This window comes from Camelina sativa, chromosome 9, assembly GCF_030686135.1.
Source record: "Camelina sativa cultivar CO46 ecotype springtype chromosome 9, ASM3068613v1".
NCBI classification, from domain to species: Eukaryota; Viridiplantae; Streptophyta; class Magnoliopsida; order Brassicales; family Brassicaceae; genus Camelina; species Camelina sativa.
The window spans coordinates 34,606,096-34,623,472 of NC_141888.1; the positions used below are offsets into that span (position 1 = coordinate 34,606,096).

Sequence of the window (17,377 nt, forward strand, 5' to 3'; positions counted from 1 at the left end):
GTGTGACGTGTTCACCGTCTGTGGAGACGCGTCAAAGGCTAAGTGTGCGGTCCATTATGAGTCTGCGTGCCCTAGTTCCCTTTAAACCCTTACGCTATTTAAGCGTCCAACGCCACTAGCTTAGGTTCTTCAGACTTGAATGAAATATAACTTTTCCCAAAGAGAGATTCTTTGTGTTCTTGTCTCACCTCTCTTTCACGCATCTTAGTCCGGGACTGGACTTGAAAGAAACCCTAGAAAGACCGATCCGGGATCGATCTCTCTAGACGGCGTACGACGCTTTCCACCGCTCGTGTACACCGCCGTTCAAACCATATCGTCTCTATCGCACCGCGGTCAAACCGATCGTTGGTTGTGTTTCCCTTCCGCCCCCCTCTTCCTAGTCAACCGAGGTCGAGTTTCTTACTCGGTTCGCTAGCCATCGTTCGTCTCCGACCGTCCGTGCGACTCGGCAGACGACCGCGTCCGGCGTTCCCATCACTAACCCTTTATATATTACTCAAATTCCTTCATATTTTTTCGATGTGGGATATTTTACACTAACACTAAATCTAGATCATTTGTAATTTTGAATTTAGAAGACAAGTTTTCAAATCTTTCCACTCAAACTTCAGCATGTAATTGTTTCTGTATAGATGAGCACACCAAAAGGTAAAGAAAAACCAAAAAAGAGAGAACACAATTTATAAGGCCTATCACTACTATTGAGAGTTACATACACTTTGAACACTTTTGCATTTGTTATTTACTCTTTATAAAAAAATGGTTTTACTATAGCGGAAAAACCGAACTCTTGTTTTTGTTGAAACATGATGATGATACAGAGGAGCTTTCATTAGTCTTCAACGTTATGTCTGAGTCTGACTGACTAAACCCTGTATCTTCTTCGGTTCCTTCGCCGTTCAACTCAACGGATTCACAACTTCTTCTCCGTGGTGCTGCAACCTTATGATCATCACTGTTTTCTTCAGAGCAGCTTGCTTCGTATTCTCCGATGTGTCTGGTGGAGTCCTGACTCTGTTTCTCGCATGATCTTCCCGAAAAATCTACACTTTCATCTAAGAACTCTCTTCCATTTGGATCCAAACACTCCACCAAAACCCTAACTTGCTCTTTCCTCTCTGTTTCAGAACCGTCACCGTCCATAAATCCATAAATCTCAATTCTGACATCTGAGTTGTCTGAATCATCCCTCTCTTTAACATCAGACTCATCCCCGTCTCTTACTAATTCAACTCTGTTCTCAACCTGGCCATGATCTTCTTCACCAACTCCATCGCTCTCCAAACGTGATCCTGATCCTTCAGGAGTAACATCGACCGGACCAGAACACCTTGGAGTAGCAGCACTGATCATCGCAATACCAGCACGACACAGAGGACAATTGGTGTGAGAGCTGAGCCATGTGTCAATACAAGAGATGTGAAAAGCGTGGTTACATTTAGGCAATAACCTAAGACTCTCGTCTTCTTCAAACTCGTTTAAACAAACAGGACAATCTGTTCTCTCGATTAAACCATCTCCTCTCTTGTAATTACAGATCGTAATCGAGTTTATGATCGATTGCTGTAGACCTGTCGTTCTGATTAACCAGATTGGGTGATCCACTTGTTCCCTGTCTTGAAACTCTTCATCTATTACCGTATCGTTGTCTTCGTCGTTGGATTGGTATCTTCCCTGATCGACACGGGTTACGCTGTCTGAAACGAATTTAGCTACAAGAAATAATCCGGTTAAGAGAATGGCTAAGACCGCACCAGTGATTGTGAGGATGGTTATGGAGTCTAAGGAAGAGGAAGGCTGCTTTTGAGATGGTTGATAAACGGCTGAGATTGATGGAGATGGAGATGATGATGTGATTAAATGTGGTGATGACCGTGGTGGTAGCTGTGGGGATATGGCGTAGTAATCAGGTTCTCGATAGCAATTGTAAGGACAACTCGGGTCGCAGACTCCTATGGAGCAGTCTAACGTTTCGTTTGTCTCTGATGCTAAGGTAGGGAAGAGCTTTCGATGCTTCTTCTTTGCCATTAGAGAACACTCAAGAAAGAGTATTGTTGCTTGGAGTAGAAGAAATTAAGATCAAGAAATATTTCATTTGAGTTTTTGTTTTGTCTTGGTGTTTTTTTTTTTGTTTAGGTTTTGACAATGTAGAAGAAGAAGAAGAAGATTGATATTTCTCTTCTTGGGGTTGCTCTTTCATATTAGAGGCAAAGATGAAAATTTCTTCTCATTTTTGGTATTGACTTGTTCTGTGATAAGTTGAAGCATCTTCTAATTGTTTAATTGGTGAAGAGTCGTAGTCATGAAAGCCATATTTTACCTTTGATCTTTTGACTCTGTGGCTTTCCAAGATTTATTAAGTTAAATTCTTTTTGTTGGCCTTGGCCATCCGGCTTCGGCAGAATCATAATATAAAAACTATGTTGAGACTTGAGACTGCAATATTTTTCTTAAAAAATAGATTTTAACTAGATATAAATTTATTTAACATTTTTTGTTTTTTTGCACCTTCTTTAACAGTATACCAAAGACCACTAGAATCTCTATTGTCTTACCAAGAATTGGTGTGCTGAGTGCTGACAAAGTTAAGGGGGTAAGTAATTTACTCCTTACTTTAGTAATCCTTTTCTTAGCTTCGTTATTTTTCTTAGCAATTGTCAATATCAGATGATGTTTATCGGCCTAGTTTAAGGCCCATTTTTGTTGTTTAAACAGGCCTATAATCTGCTGAAAATATTGAATTAATTTTGAGATTTCGATATATTTCTGGCAAATGCCGAAGACAAATCATGAAGGATGGTCAGCATCAAGATAATTTAGTTAATGTATTGCTTTTATGTGAGCAGTCTGATGACCAGTAGAATTAGTTGTAGCGTCTCAATCATATGCATGCTTCGTTTTACATCTTTCGGTGAGATAGTTTTTGTTTCTTTCAAACTAATTACTCAACTATCACCTTTTAATAACTTAGATTCTAAATTTAGTATGTCTGAAGCATTATTGTACAATTTACAGAAATTTATATGTTTCGCTGAAAATTGATTTTGAAAGGAGAAACGTCCTCTGTTTTTTTTTTTTTTACCATACTAAATAGTAGTATTAGTTATAGGACGAGGACTCTCGGACATGCATGGTCACATATCCACTTACATTTGTTAGTTTTAAAAAATAATTAAATCAATTTTACGTCACATACAGTACTCGATTTCGGTTGTTGGAGATCGAGCCTCAGTGATTGCTCTTAAGAAAAGTTTGTTCATCTGCTTTTGGTTTGGTCCATTATATTGAATCATTAAGCGAACTTTGATGACACATCGTGACTACTTTCGTTTGCATCATCATTTCTCTTTTTACAAAGTGTTATTGAGTGTGTGACTTTACGATGTGTCACCAAACGTCATGACCCATTTTCTTGAGGTGTAGCAATATTTCTCTTTGTTGAGTATGTTTAAAGCTAGAGCAGAGGAGGAACAAGTCCTTATCCCTAAACATGAAATTCAAGTTTTCAAAACTTAAATGATGAGAGAGCTTTAGTTGGAGGGCAAGTGGACCTAACTCTACAGTCTCTACTAACTACAACATACCCTTTTGGTTCCAATCTCTCTATATATTTGCTCATAACTCACAAGGAATTTCCTTAGTACTAGTCACACAATAATAAAATATATTTACTGTTACACTCGAGACACAAACATGGCAAACTTGATTACACTTGTTGGTTTTCTTGTCATTGTCTTCTTCAATGTGTTTGAACCTGCCTCTTCCGCCAGTCACCCCATCGAATGGTCGCTCGGGAAGGACTATAGCTCGTTGGCTACCGGAAAGCCCTACGCTGTCGGCGATACCATCGGTATGTGTATATACATAGTCTCTCTTATACGTACGCTGCAATTGTTTCAACTACTAATATATGCATTGCATTAACATGTTCAATTTTTACATTTTAAAAGCAAAAAGTTTTTTTTTTTATAAGTTTTTTGGTAATATATTTTTTGTGAACTATAATCTGTTTTTGTTTGCAACTAACCAAACGTTTTATACCTTGCATATATAGTGTTCAACTACGGTGCGGGTCACACGGTGGACGAGGTGAGCGAAAGTGACTACAAGAGTTGCACATTGGGGAACGCAATTTCTTCGGACAGTAGCGGAACCACAAGCATAGCTCTCAAGACATCTGGTACTCACTACTTCATCTGTGGTATCCCCGGCCACTGCACCGGCGGCATGAAGCTCTCTGTCACCGTTGCGAAAGCCTCGTCAAGCGGCGGTGGAGACGGTACCACTGACAAAACTACGCCAGCACAAAGCGGAACTACGACACCTTCGGAAGGCAAAAAGGCTAGTCCTTCTGCTTCGGCCACAGCCGTGTTGAAGCCGTTGGATTCTTTGGTTGTAACTTGTGTAGTTACATTGTTGTACGCTTTTGCTCTCTCATAATTAGTTTGGTTCTGAGGTGTTTTTGTTGTGGTTTGAGTCGTTTGAAGGACCAGGTTAGAGGCAGTGCTATTATACTATATGCTTGTTTTTATTAATTATCTCTCATGATTTGTCCTATGTTTTTCTTGGTATTTTCGTTTCATTCTCATGATTATAAATCTTTATTGTTACAAAAGCCTTTACTGAGAAAGTAAATTAAAGCACCATCCATATTTGACTAATAAGTACTTTTTATGTTTGATGGTGCTTAACACCTAGCAAATTTACGTGAAGATAGTGATTAATGACAATTCTGCCTTTTCTTTCAATGTGTTAATATTATTCAGTTTTTTTTTTTTTTTTTTTTTGGTATGTATTTTGATCGTTTCTTATCAAATTTTCTACTATATAACTTTTGGAGATTTCAATAATTTTAGGAGTGTGAAACCATGAACACTTGAAGAAATTATACATGGGTTTGATTGATCATGAAAGTCTCTAATAAAGAAAGAATTGACAAGTGTAATTAGCAACTGCCAGATGGGCGGGCATTGACCTTGGAGGACATTTTGAGTATAAAGGCCCAATAGCACCGGCCCACCGACTTACCTAATTAGGTGGACCCACTGGAGATCTTAATACATCTTAGCCGTCCATTTATTAAATAACACACTGTAACCACTCCAAGATCTCATAAACTAAAACAAATACAACAAAACAACAAAAAGTTTGGTATAAATTAATAATGTTTGCATCTACCCTACCAACTTTTTGTCATTCACACATAAACAAAAATTGTCTACGTATACAGTATACTAAGTTCTCAACTAATCAGAAAATTAGTAAGACTGTGAAATTGAAAAAATGGTTACATATAAATAAAACTTCAAACAAACTTACAAGTTACGTTCACCAATCATAAACTAACAAGTGTTCACTAAATTCGATACAAAACATTTTAAAAGCAAAAAAATAGTATAAAATTGTGGGTCTATTCCATATTGAATTTTCTCTCTCTCTTTTCAAGTCTTTACGAAAATACAAAAAGAAAGAATAATACTAAGTGAAGGATCTCGGAAACATCATGGAAATTTAAAACCAGCTTAGCATTAACTACACGACGCACTTATATAAATACAAACACGAGATGCTGAAAAATAAACACAAGACAAACAAAAAATTCAACACCAGAGCTCACGACACAGACTCCTCATCATCATCAATGGCGAATTTTCTCATCAACAGAAGAACAAGAAGAGCAGTGAAATCAAAGACAGATGAAGGGAAGAGATCAGACTCCAAATCCAATACGAGTTCATCTGACAATAACTTCTCATGCAAGAAGCACACGAAACATCGACAGTCTCCAGGAATCTGTTCTCTCTGTCTCACCGAGAGGCTCTCTAAGCTGTCTCTGGAGTATTACTACTACACTAAAAAACCAGCTGAAACGTCGACATATTGCGGCTCATCAGCATCTTCGTCTTCGTCGGTCACCTCTTGCTACTCGTCTTCATCGGTCTCTTCTTGTTCGTCTCCTTTGCAATATCGGTATAGAGAGAAGAAGAAGGATGGGAAGAAACAGAGCTTTTTGTTCAGATTATTGCTCGGATCCATTGTAGATTAGTTCTTAATTTTATTTCCATATATTATAGTTTTATATTCATCTTACTACTTTCTATAAAATTCATTATTCTTCTATACTTTTTTTTTGGTTACTCGGCCAATGCAGAAGATCAACCAAAAATGCAAGAAGTTTTTTATACGCACAAATTTGTATTTTAAAATTGTTCGTGACCAAATAAAAGAAGTTAATAAAATGATTTTTTCATACATTTGATCACAAGTCTCTGATTGTATATTATATTGATGATGATGGATGGTGCATCTGTTTTTGTAAATTTTGTAAAAACCATTTTCCAATTTTATCAAATTTTAAAATTCACCCTTAGTGTTACATCAAATAAAACATTATTTCACGATCGAACTTGATATGGTCCTTGGTCTAAAAATTTGTGTGGACAATTTCCTTTTTGAGATTAAATTCATGTGGACTAGCTACCACTAAAATGTGTTCTTAAATGCGTAAAACAACTACCATCTTCAATGATCAATGCATTCAAAATTTTATGTTACTACTATTCTAGCTACAATCAACACTTATTAAATGTTGAAAACCAAATCATTCTTTTGACGTTTCATTTTTTTAATAAAATGTATAGAATTCTAAAATTTAGTAGTAATAATTATGTGTATAAAAAAAATATTTTAAACTAATGAAATGATAATGGCATGACATGAAAATGTTTATAGAATAAATTAAAGATATATAGGTATATATTTTATTATAAAAATTTATTCTTTTCTGTTAACAGCATATATATGAGCAAAGAAAGAAAAAAAAAATATTTGCTTAACAATTAATATATGATAGAAAAAGAAAGAGAAGAGAATGCACAAGCGCAACACATAAGGGTCGGGCCATGACATGGATAGGCTGGCACATGACTTTTACTAATAGTTGCCAGAGTGAATGTACGGTTAGAGGACAAAGACGTGTTGTACTTTCATATTATATGATTCACTTCATATTTAACATATACAGCTGGTCAGATTTTATAATAAGCCGTACCACTAATGTTTTGATACTGATCCAGTCAGATAAATGCATGTGTTGTGCGCGTCTTGGAACTTAGAAGATACCGATACTATGTATGATCACCGATGAAGTCCCGTGAAACTTCTTTGAACATTATTAATCTGCAATCATTGATGAACTAATGTTAGCTATATATGTTCAAAACTAAAAACCCATTATTATTCCACATTAAACTGTAGTTGTCAATGATAAGCATTAATATAATCAAGTGTACAAAACAAATTAAGCATACCTTGTGACATATGATCCGAAATCTAGCTTTTTTTCTTGTAACAAATGATGCAAAATAAGACGGTTTTAGGACCAATCTATTTTCATGGCACCTTAATACTTTTTCTTTAACTGCAAAATTTTCAAGTCAAAATTTTATGAATTATGGAGCAAGAGAGACATTGCACCGTCACAGCTCCATTTTTACTCTTGAGTACTAAAGAGGCCGGCCAAAAGTTATTTTTTGGAACTTTTCATGACCTTTTCATAAAATATTTTAAAATAATTAGTTGTCATTTTAGATATGTAACTTATACTCCCTCCGTTCTAATTTAGCTGTCGTTTTAGGATTTAATTTTTGTTTCATATTAGTTGTCGTTTTAGATTTTCAATGCAGATTTTGATGAATATTTCAATCTTATCCCTGCTGTTTTAAAGTTTCTACCAATGAAAAAATTATAAAATATATTAATGAAAGGCAAAACATAAAATTTAATAGTTTTTTTAATTTGTATGTAAAAACCTTAAACGACAGTTAAATTAGAACGGAGGAAGTATATTTAAAGAAGTGAAAATAGACCACATTGACACAAAATTGGAAAAATATTGCTAGATTGACATCCTCCTTTAGAGAAAAACTAGATTGACACAATGTTATGTTTAAATTACCAAAAAGCCAACAAAAATTGAAATTTTAAATAAAAAATATAAAATTAAATACTAAATAAAACTAATAATACTGAAACATAACCAAAAAAAAACGACATTCAGTTTCTTATTTCTCCTTCGCTACAACCAAGAACAAAAGAAAACCTTTGAAATTGTTTTATTCATATATGTTTGATACTTTCTAACAATTTCAAACCAGCGAACCTGTTTGGTATGATTATGAACCCTAAAAAGGAAGAAAGCATGATTAAATCCACATTGGAGAGGAAGAAGAAGGAATTTATGGAAAAATAAGATGAACCAAAAAAAGAAAAAAATTTCAGTCGATATAGGGGAGGGGAGGCACGATACAAAAGAGAAAAAGGGTAAACTCTAGATTCTCACCATATATGGCAACTGCTACAAAAGTCTGTTGCTTAACTTAAAAAAAAATCTGTCACCAAAGGCACTAATAAATCTGTCATTACTCTGTAAAAAATCTGTTATAAAAAATCTGTTATCAAACGCGAAATAATAGATTTGTCATTACAGATAACAAATCTGCTGTCACTATATCAACAAAAAACAAAACTGTTATCATTGTATTCATATATAATAAATCTGTTATTAAGCAGCAGATTTTTTAGTAAGAAAAAAAAAACTGTCATAACATAAGAAAATCTGCCACAACATATATTGTGCATGTGGGTCAATATAGCAATTTTAAAAAGACTTTCGAAAATCTGTTATCAAACAACAGATTTTCCCTTCAATCCAAAAGTCAGTCATAACTAAAAAAAAATCGGTCACCACTAGATGTCAAACTAGCAATTATTTTTATGTTTATAAATCTGTCGCAATGTGACAGATTTTTTAAGTGAAAAATAAAACTGTTGCAACAATCATAAAAAATCTGTCACAAAATTCCTAGAAATTTGACTAAAACAATGAAAATCTGTCATGACTTTATAAATAAGTCTGTCGTGTTAAGAAAATCTGCTGTCCATGAAAAATCTGTCGTTACACACTTCAAATAAATCTGCCATATAAAACAAATCTGCCGTCAAATTCTGCAAATTAATCTGCCATCTAAAATAAGTCTGCCAAAAAAAAACTGCCATCAACAATAAATCTGCCACTTACAAATTAGTCTGCCATTACATGTATGACAGACTTTTATAAAAAAAAAAAAAACGAAATTGCAGGAATTTTTTACAAAGGGTAATATTGACTTTTGTTTTTTTCCTAACAAAACAAAAAGGGTATTTTTGGTATGAAACTAACCCAACTGACCCTCAAATTTTAGGAGCTAATCTAGCAATTAACTGTTCAATTTGGGTCAAACTAGTAATTCTCCCTTTAAAGAATGCAAGAATCAATATCTATGCATAATTTGCGATTGCTAGTTTTTTTTTTGATTGCTAGGTTTTTATATGTGAATGATTACGTAAAGCATTAGCTAGATACATAAATTTCCCATTAGTGATAGAAACGTCCACATATCCATCGTAAATTGAAGATCATTTTCCTAGAACTGAAGATTATTTTGTCTCTTTTGCTTTCTCCATATTTTACGACATAGTTTACAGGGCTTATAATACTCTCGTCGTTATACACCACTTTTTGATACGTTTAACTCAATTTTTATTTAAATTTCTGTTGACTCAAATGTAATGCTGCCAAATAAAATTAGAAATAAATATACATTGGCCGCTCCGTTCTCTCAAAAAAACTCTTTTCCTCTCAAAACCCTAGATCTAAAGCTCCACCGTCGTTACGCTCCGTTTGCCTTTCCACTGTCTGCGGCTTTGCCGGCGGTGTGAAAGGGCTATGTTTCTTCTTCTTTTCTTTTCTTTGTAGTAGTAGGGTGAAAGATCTCGATCTCTTCCTCTCCGGTAGGGCTAGGAATCGTTCCACTGCTGCGTTGTTATGGTGCGGTGGCGGACGATATGGAGAGATCTCGGTTTGTCCTCATCTCCGGGAGACTGGTGAATTGAAGCTGCTCCAACGGCCTTCTTCGAAGACTCAGGGCGTCAGATCTGGGCTCGTGTGTCGCGCCCTCCTGCTTCTCCTACCTTCTTGCCGGAGATCCTAACTGACCGGAGAATTTCGGTAGAGTCGAGCTTTCAAGTTTTTTACCGGTTATTGAGGAGGATCCTGTGGGTGTTGGTGGCCGAGATTTGAGGTTATCCTCAAAGCAGGCACTCATGTGAACCTTCATCAATTTCGTTGGTTTTGAGTCCGCTTAAGAAGTGAAACTTCAATGCAGATGCTATGATGACTAATCCGGAATTGCATCGAGAGATGAAGCTATGCTAATCTATGTTTGAAACTCTTATCTTTAGGTGATTAGCATTCTGGTCATTGAGTGGTTGTCCGGAGAAGCATCAGTTCCTGCGGGTTTTACTTCGCGTCTCTTAGCCGGATCAGTCGGATGTATTGTTTGTTTTTGGCCTAGGATCGGAACAATGAAAGCCGGAGAAACCAAGTCCTTCTATGCAGCGCCTATTGGTGTTGATGCTATTTAGACAAGTCCTACACGCCAATCATAAGGTTCTAATAGCTTAGAATTGCTTTGATATTAGTATAGATTTTGGTTATCCCCGTAGTTAGTAGTTGTTTTCGTATCATAGGATTTTAGGTGGTCTAAGAGATGATTTCACTCCGAGTTGTGGAGTGTTATCTATCTCACTGTGGTTAAAAAATGCATGGCTCGCGATTGGGTAGCGTTGGTTCTGCTAGTATTCCAGGGTTGTACTTGATCAACCATTGCATTTGTTTTGGTCCAAGTCTTTAGGGGGAAATGTAATATTCCTTTGATTTGGTTGTAACTTGTAAGTTTGATTTGGTGAATGAAAAGTTGATGTTGAGAAAAAAAAAAAAAAAATTAGAAATAAAATTGTATTATACAGTATTATCTTATGACCTTTAGTTAGGCTTTTGCCTAAAATGAGAATTGTATATTTGTATTATTTTCATGACCTTAATATAGCATAAAATATAAATCTTTGACATATGAATAATATTCCAGTTACATTAATTTTTTATTATTATTTCTTCTATAATTAGACTGCATCGTAGACTATGAATTTGAACGTACATTTTGATTTCTTATTTCATAGCAGACTGAGAGGATTAAATCTAAACCAGTAATAAAGTAGACTATTTTATTCTTTTCATAGAACGAATAATAGTTCATTACAAAACAAATATGTTTTAAGTACAAACGGTTTGTAAATAATTCATCTTAATATTTTTTTTTTTCGGTTTACTACTCTATAAACTAATACAGTATAATTTATAATACAAAGAATAAATAAATTATAAACTTAATACTCTCTCCGTTTTTTATTACTTGACATTTAAGATTGTTTCACACAGATTAAGAAAACCATTAAATTTTCTGTTTTATCATTTTTAATATATTTTCTAATTTTTTATTGGTCAAAATATTAATAGAGTTAGATAGAATTAGAATTTTTACCAAATATTTGCATTGTAAATCTAAAACAACAAGTATTGTGAAACAAAAATTTATCTCTACAATGACAAGTAATAAAAAAGGGAGGGAGTAGGATTTATCCACCCCAATAAATGACGGAAGCAATTAGAACTCTAATCTCCGGTCTTAACTCTAATTAACGTACTCTTTCAATAAATAAATATCCTTTTGTGATTTGGTTCTGTCCGGTTACATACATAGCCACGTGTCAGTACGCTGCCCTTGACCGTAAAAGTGAAGGTTTAATCATTGCCCGGGCTGCCCGGGAAATCAATTTCAAATTTCAAAGTCAGTAAGTAAAAAAAAAGGATCAACAACGGTCGTCTGATAAACGTTAAAATAACCGCCACGGCGAAAAAAAGAGAATCCGATTCGGGTCTTATTACTCACCTTAATTAACCCACACCAAAAGATTCTCCTCTTTCTTCTTCTTTCTTTCTTCTCTTCACCAAAATTTGAAATCTCTTCCCTCTCCTCTTACTCGTTTCTCTCTCTATTCTCTACGAAACTTTTTTTTTTTGTTAATGGAGGATTGTTGTGATCCGCTTCTCTCAATTGATGCTTCTTCGCGACGTGAAAGCTTATCAGCAGCTGAAAAGGCTATTGAATCGAGCTCAACGGCTATGAATTTGGTAGATCTAGATTCTAATTGCGAATTGAGTAACGGTACGTCATTCGATTTTTTTTTTTTTTTTTAGAAGAGTTCTGAGTTTTCTCTTTTTCGCTTTACTGATTCTGGATTTGAATTTGAAGATGTTCATATGGAACAATCAAGCCCCGGATTGATGGAATCGGAACAATCTAGTGATCCTGATCCCGTAGCTTTAGATGGTAACCGAACTATTCTTTTCCCCTCTCTTTTATGAAATCAATCGCTTCACTCTAGGTCACATTAGGTTCGATTGTGTTTTTTGTTTTCAGGCAAACTCGTGTTAGGGTTTCCATTAGCATCTCCTGATCTAGTTAACTGTGGCGCTTCACCTGATTTACCGAGAGTTTGCTTCGAAGACTCTCCAGAATTTGCTAAGAAGATAAGATTCTCAACTGAGCTTTCTCTAGAGAATGGAATCGATGGTTCTACTACTACTACTAATACAAGAGGTGGACGTAAAAGCCAAGTTGTGAAGTTCTCAGCAGTCTGTCAAACGTTTGGATTTGAGTTGTCTCCTGAGTCTTCTTTTGAGTTGCCTTCTCCACCTGGAAACTTTCGGGAGATTACAACTCCTGTTATTAGTATTAACTCTGGTTCTACAACCACTGATGTGACTCTCGCTGATGAAACTTTCTTGAAGGATGAGTTTTATAGTGGAGGTGAAACTATCATGACTGATGCTGTTGTTGGTGATGAAGATGAGATTTTCTTGTATCAAACAGCTCGGCTTGGTAATTTCGCTTACAAGTTTCAGTTGTTGGAACCTGGGGATTACTTTATTGACTTGCATTTTGCTGAAATTGAGTTCACTGAGGGTCCTCCGGGAGTTAGAGTTTTTGATATATTTATTCAAGGAGCAAAGGCAAGGCATCATCATTGCGTTTTGAGTTTTGTTTTTTCTTGTTTACTTATTTATTACATATCCATTATGATTTGAATTGGAAAAACTATTGCAGGTCATATCCGGACTTGATTTGTTTTCGCAAGTAGGAGCAAACACACCTTTTGTGATTGCTGATCTAAGGATGCTCGTTGGTCGAGAAGGAGAGTTATCTATTCGATTAGAAGGAGTGACTGGAACTGCTATTCTATGTGGCATATCTATTAGAAAAGAGGCAACATCTACTTGTATGTAACATTGTAACTAACCTTGTTGTGTCTTGTATGTTACTTGTTTTTCTCTTCTATGTGAGATATTTGAAAAACATGGAGCTATTCACACTTTTTCTTCTTTTAGATGTTGAAGATACTGGAATGTTAGCGGTTAAAGGAACAACTGACACTGTTCTGTCCCAGCCAATTCAAGTGAGAGATCTTCCACAAGCTTGATATTTCTACTTTACTTCGGGGTGATTACATATGTTGCAAATAGTTAAACTGTCATGCTTTTGTTAGGAAAATGTTGACTGCAGGACAGAAGAAGAGACCGAAGGGATTATAAGTTGTGAGCAGCAGAAGACAGAGATGGAGGATATGAAGAGAATGATTGAGGAACTTAAACAGGAGAACCAAAAAAAGAGTAGAGAATGTGAAGAAGCATTGGATTCTCTCCGTGAGATTCAAAATGAACTAATGCGCAAGTCGATGCATGTTGGTTCTTTGGGTATGTACATCCTTCTCTTTTCTGTTTTGTCTTGCATTGCAGCCGGGAAAGTTGACATTGCGTTACTTGTTCATATCTAGCGTTTGCTGTTGAGGGACAAGTCAAGGAGAAGAGCAGATGGTTCTCTTCATTAAGAGATTTGACAAGAAAACTGAAGGTACACAGAAGCAAACTTAAAATACGATCAGCAACCGCAAACTCTTGTGCCTCATTTTAATTTGTATTCGTAGATCATGAAAATGGAGCAAATTAAGCTGTTGGAGGAGGCATCCACATACAAATTGCTAGCCCAAGATATCAACGAGTTCAGCTCTCACATACAGTCCAGAGGTGAGTCTTTGTCTTGCTATCATCTGGACTTACCACTAGCGCTAGAAAAGTTTTCTAAAATGTGTTTCTCTGACTTTTGATCCGTTGACATCTGTAATCAACAGTAAAGCAGGACGCAGAACTGCATGAAAATCTCAAAGCCAAATTTGTAGCTGGAGAAAAAGAGAGGAAGGAACTATACAACAAGATACTAGAGCTAAAAGGTTTGTGTCTATATCCAATATAACTTCTAGAGGGATCTCCTTGACAAAAATTGGTAGCCTAACAACTTGCAGCGATCATTCTTTCCTACAGGTAACATCAGGGTCTTTTGCAGGTGTAGACCTCTAAACTTTGAAGAAATTGAAGCAGGAGTATCAATGGGAATTGATGTTGAGTCAGCCAAAACTGGGGAGGTCATGGTCATGTCAAATGGGTTTCCCAAAAAAAGTTTCAAGTTCGATTCTGTTTTTGGTCCAAACGCTTCCCAAGGTGATATTTGGCATCAGTTACAGTTATCGACCTTTTGTTACTTGCCTTGCAGGAAATCTCATCTCACCAATTGACATGTTGTTTCTTATACTTTTACAGCTGATGTTTTTGAAGATACTGCTCCCTTTGCTACGTCGGTCATTGATGGATACAACGTTTGCATTTTTGCCTATGGCCAGACTGGGACTGGGAAAACTTTTACCATGGAGGGAACTCAACATGACCGTGGCGTAAATTATAGAACACTGGAGAATCTGTTTAAAATAACAAAAGAACGAGAAAACCGCTACAATTATGAGATCTCGGTTAGTGTATTGGAAGTTTACAACGAGCAGATAAGAGATTTGTTAGCTCCAGCTTCACAAAGTGCATCTGCGCCAAAAAGGTACTACATAAGTTTTGAATGCCTTCCTCCTTGGTGTTTTCTTTTATGAAGTTAACCATGCAAGGTCCATTGGTTTCTGCTATCACTAATATCACTAATAGTAGCTCGATACTCCTTTCTTTGCAGATTTGAAATAAGGCAAGTGAGTGAAGGAAACCACCACGTACCAGGATTGGTTGAAGCACTTGTAAACAGCTTAGATGAGGTCTGGGATGTGTTGAAGACAGGAAGTAATGCAAGGGCTGTTGGGAAAACGGCGGCTAATGAGCACAGCAGCCGATCTCACTGGTCTGCTTATCTGATCTGAAGTAGTTTCCTTTTTTTTATAATTGGAAACTATCTGAATGTGTTTTCTCTTCTTCCTTTGCGCAGCATTCACTGTGTGATGGTAAAAGGGGAGAACCTGTTGAATGGAGAATGCACAAAGAGCAAACTGTGGTTAGTTGATTTAGCAGGAAGCGAACGGGTTGCAAAGACAGAAGTGCAAGGAGAACGACTCAAGGAGACTCAAAGCATCAACAAATCATTATCTGCTCTCGGGGATGTCATATTCGCTCTCGCTAACAAAAGCTCTCACATTCCTTTCAGGTTCATATGACACATCTATTTACCTTCCTTTCAGAGTTACAGTCACCATTTTTTTTAATCCAACTTGACGTTTGATTACCTTTTGCAGAAATTCAAAACTCACACACTTGCTTCAGGATTCTCTAGGTATAGACTAACATCAACAAACTGAAGCCAACCACTTCCTTTTTGCTTAGATATGTTTCATTAACTATTGTGTTAATCTATTATGGAGCTTACGATGAAAAATGACTGGCATATGACAGGAGGAGATTCAAAGACCCTCATGTTTGTTCAAATCAGTCCTAACGAGAATGACCAAAGTGAGACACTATGCTCACTCAATTTTGCTAGCAGAGTGAGAGGGATAGAGTTGGGACCTGCCAAGAAGCAGCTAGACAATACCGAACTCTTGAAATACAAGCAATTGGTAAGCTACCTGTCCACATGTGTGTTTATCGAATCATTCATCTAGTGTTCTGAGCTGTGTTAATTCTTTATCAGGTTGAGAAATGGAAGCAAGACATGAAAGGAAAAGATGAACAGATTAGGAAAATGGAGGAAACAATGTACGGTTTAGAAGCAAAGATTAAGGAACGAGACACTAAGAACAAAACCCTTCAAGACAAGGTAAACAATACTCACCATAACCACACAAAAAGAACATGGATTATAACAGTTTCAGCTTGCTGAATTCATTACAAATCACCTTTCTTTGTTAGGTTAAAGAACTTGAATCGCAACTGCTGGTAGAGAGGAAGCTTGCACGTCAACATGTAGACACAAAGATTGCTGAACAGCAGACAAAACAGCAGACTGAAGATGAAAAGAATATCTCAAAGAGGCCGCCGCTGGCAAACATACTGTTGGGATCAGCTTCAAAAGAAATGGTAAATCTAACACATCCATCACTCTTGGAGTGTTCCAGCTATGATCTAGCAGCTCCTTTACCTAATGGTGGCCTCAAGTACAATGACCTCTCTGAGAAGGAGAACAATCCAGAAATGGCTGATCAAGTGCATATACCTAATAGAACAGGAAGATTCTCTATCTGTACAAAACGTATTCCATCAGCTCCAGCTCCAAGAAGAAGTTCTCTTGCCCCAACCACATCAACTTCGAAAGAAATGATGAATCTAACCCGACCACCACTCTCAGAGAGCACCACCAGCTATAATCTACCTCCTTTACCCAATGGTGGCCTTAAGTACAGTGACCTCATTGAGAAGGTGAACAATCCAGAAATGGCTGAGCAAGTGCAAATACCGAATAGAACAGGAAGATCCTCTATCTGCGCAAAACGAATTCCACCAGCTCCAAGAAGGAAGACTCTTGCCCCAATGCCTTTCATTCCAATCACATCAACATCAGCTTTGTCATTATTGCCACCATGCCAAGCTATTACAAACTCGCCTGATGAAAAGAGTGGCGCTAACCAAGTGCTCTGCACCAGCCCCAAGCTACATAGAAGTAACGGGAAGACGTTGAACAGCATACTGAGACGAAGCATACAAAAGAGAATGCAAATGAAATGTTCCCCGAGGCAGCAACCGTTGAGAAAAGGTGGTGGCATTAATGTCGGGATGGAGAGAGTTAGGCTGTCTATAGGAAGCAGAGGAAGGTTAGCTCACAGAGTTTTGCTTACCAATGCTCGTAAGGCAGGTCTGAAGGAGGCACCGCAGAAACAAGAGCGATGGATCTAAATCATCTATTAACTGACCTGATATGACTTAACTTATCATTCAATTTGATTTCTTGGGAGGATGATTGATATTTTATCATCTTCCAGTTGGACTAGTTTCGTGTGCGTTTGTGGATTTGGTTTGACCCTATTGTATAGATGGTTTTGGCTTTTGTGCACTCGTTCAGTTTCTTTTTTACATAGGAAGGTTCCAAGAACCTATAACCGTAACCTATCAACATATACA

General features: G+C 36.6%; 3 protein-coding genes and 1 pseudogene across 5 annotated transcripts; 3 read left to right on the top strand and 1 right to left on the bottom strand.

Moving 5' to 3' along the window:
* Window positions 1-586: 586 nt before the first annotated feature.
* On the bottom strand, window positions 587-2,320 carry LOC104712815 (RING-H2 finger protein ATL54 pseudogene; annotated as a pseudogene). Its single transcript, XR_015565872.1, has one exon. The product of XR_015565872.1 is annotated as an RING-H2 finger protein ATL54 pseudogene (transcript).
* A 203-nt stretch (window positions 2,321-2,523) lies between these two features.
* On the top strand, window positions 2,524-4,618 carry LOC104712816 (blue copper protein). Its single transcript, XM_010429790.2, has 2 exons — window positions 2,524-3,853; window positions 4,058-4,618. Exons 1-2 carry the CDS (start codon window positions 3,697-3,699, stop codon window positions 4,441-4,443), a joined length of 543 nt encoding a protein of 180 aa, XP_010428092.1. The 5' UTR covers window positions 2,524-3,696; the 3' UTR covers window positions 4,444-4,618.
* An 809-nt stretch (window positions 4,619-5,427) lies between these two features.
* On the top strand, window positions 5,428-6,257 carry LOC104712817 (protein SALT UP-REGULATED GENE D-like). Its single transcript, XM_010429791.3, has one exon. It carries the CDS (start codon window positions 5,570-5,572, stop codon window positions 6,047-6,049), a length of 480 nt encoding a protein of 159 aa, XP_010428093.1. The 5' UTR covers window positions 5,428-5,569; the 3' UTR covers window positions 6,050-6,257.
* A 5,490-nt stretch (window positions 6,258-11,747) lies between these two features.
* Window positions 11,748-17,309, top strand: LOC104712818 (kinesin-like protein KIN-14Q). Of its 2 annotated transcripts, none has more exons than XM_010429792.3 (17): window positions 11,748-12,107; window positions 12,195-12,272; window positions 12,363-12,955; window positions 13,050-13,221; window positions 13,331-13,398; window positions 13,489-13,696; window positions 13,777-13,853; window positions 13,927-14,026; window positions 14,131-14,229; window positions 14,321-14,497; window positions 14,597-14,882; window positions 15,009-15,170; window positions 15,255-15,470; window positions 15,559-15,596; window positions 15,716-15,879; window positions 15,954-16,079; window positions 16,172-17,309. In XM_010429792.3, exons 1-17 carry the CDS (start codon window positions 11,966-11,968, stop codon window positions 17,150-17,152), a joined length of 3,687 nt encoding a protein of 1,228 aa, XP_010428094.2. In that variant the 5' UTR covers window positions 11,748-11,965; the 3' UTR covers window positions 17,153-17,309. The 2 variants fall into 2 exon arrangements, with proteins under 2 accessions (XP_010428094.2, XP_087320716.1); XM_087464590.1 differs by having other exon boundaries at window positions 11,754-12,107; window positions 13,340-13,398.
* The last annotated feature ends 68 nt before the right edge of the window (window positions 17,310-17,377 follow it).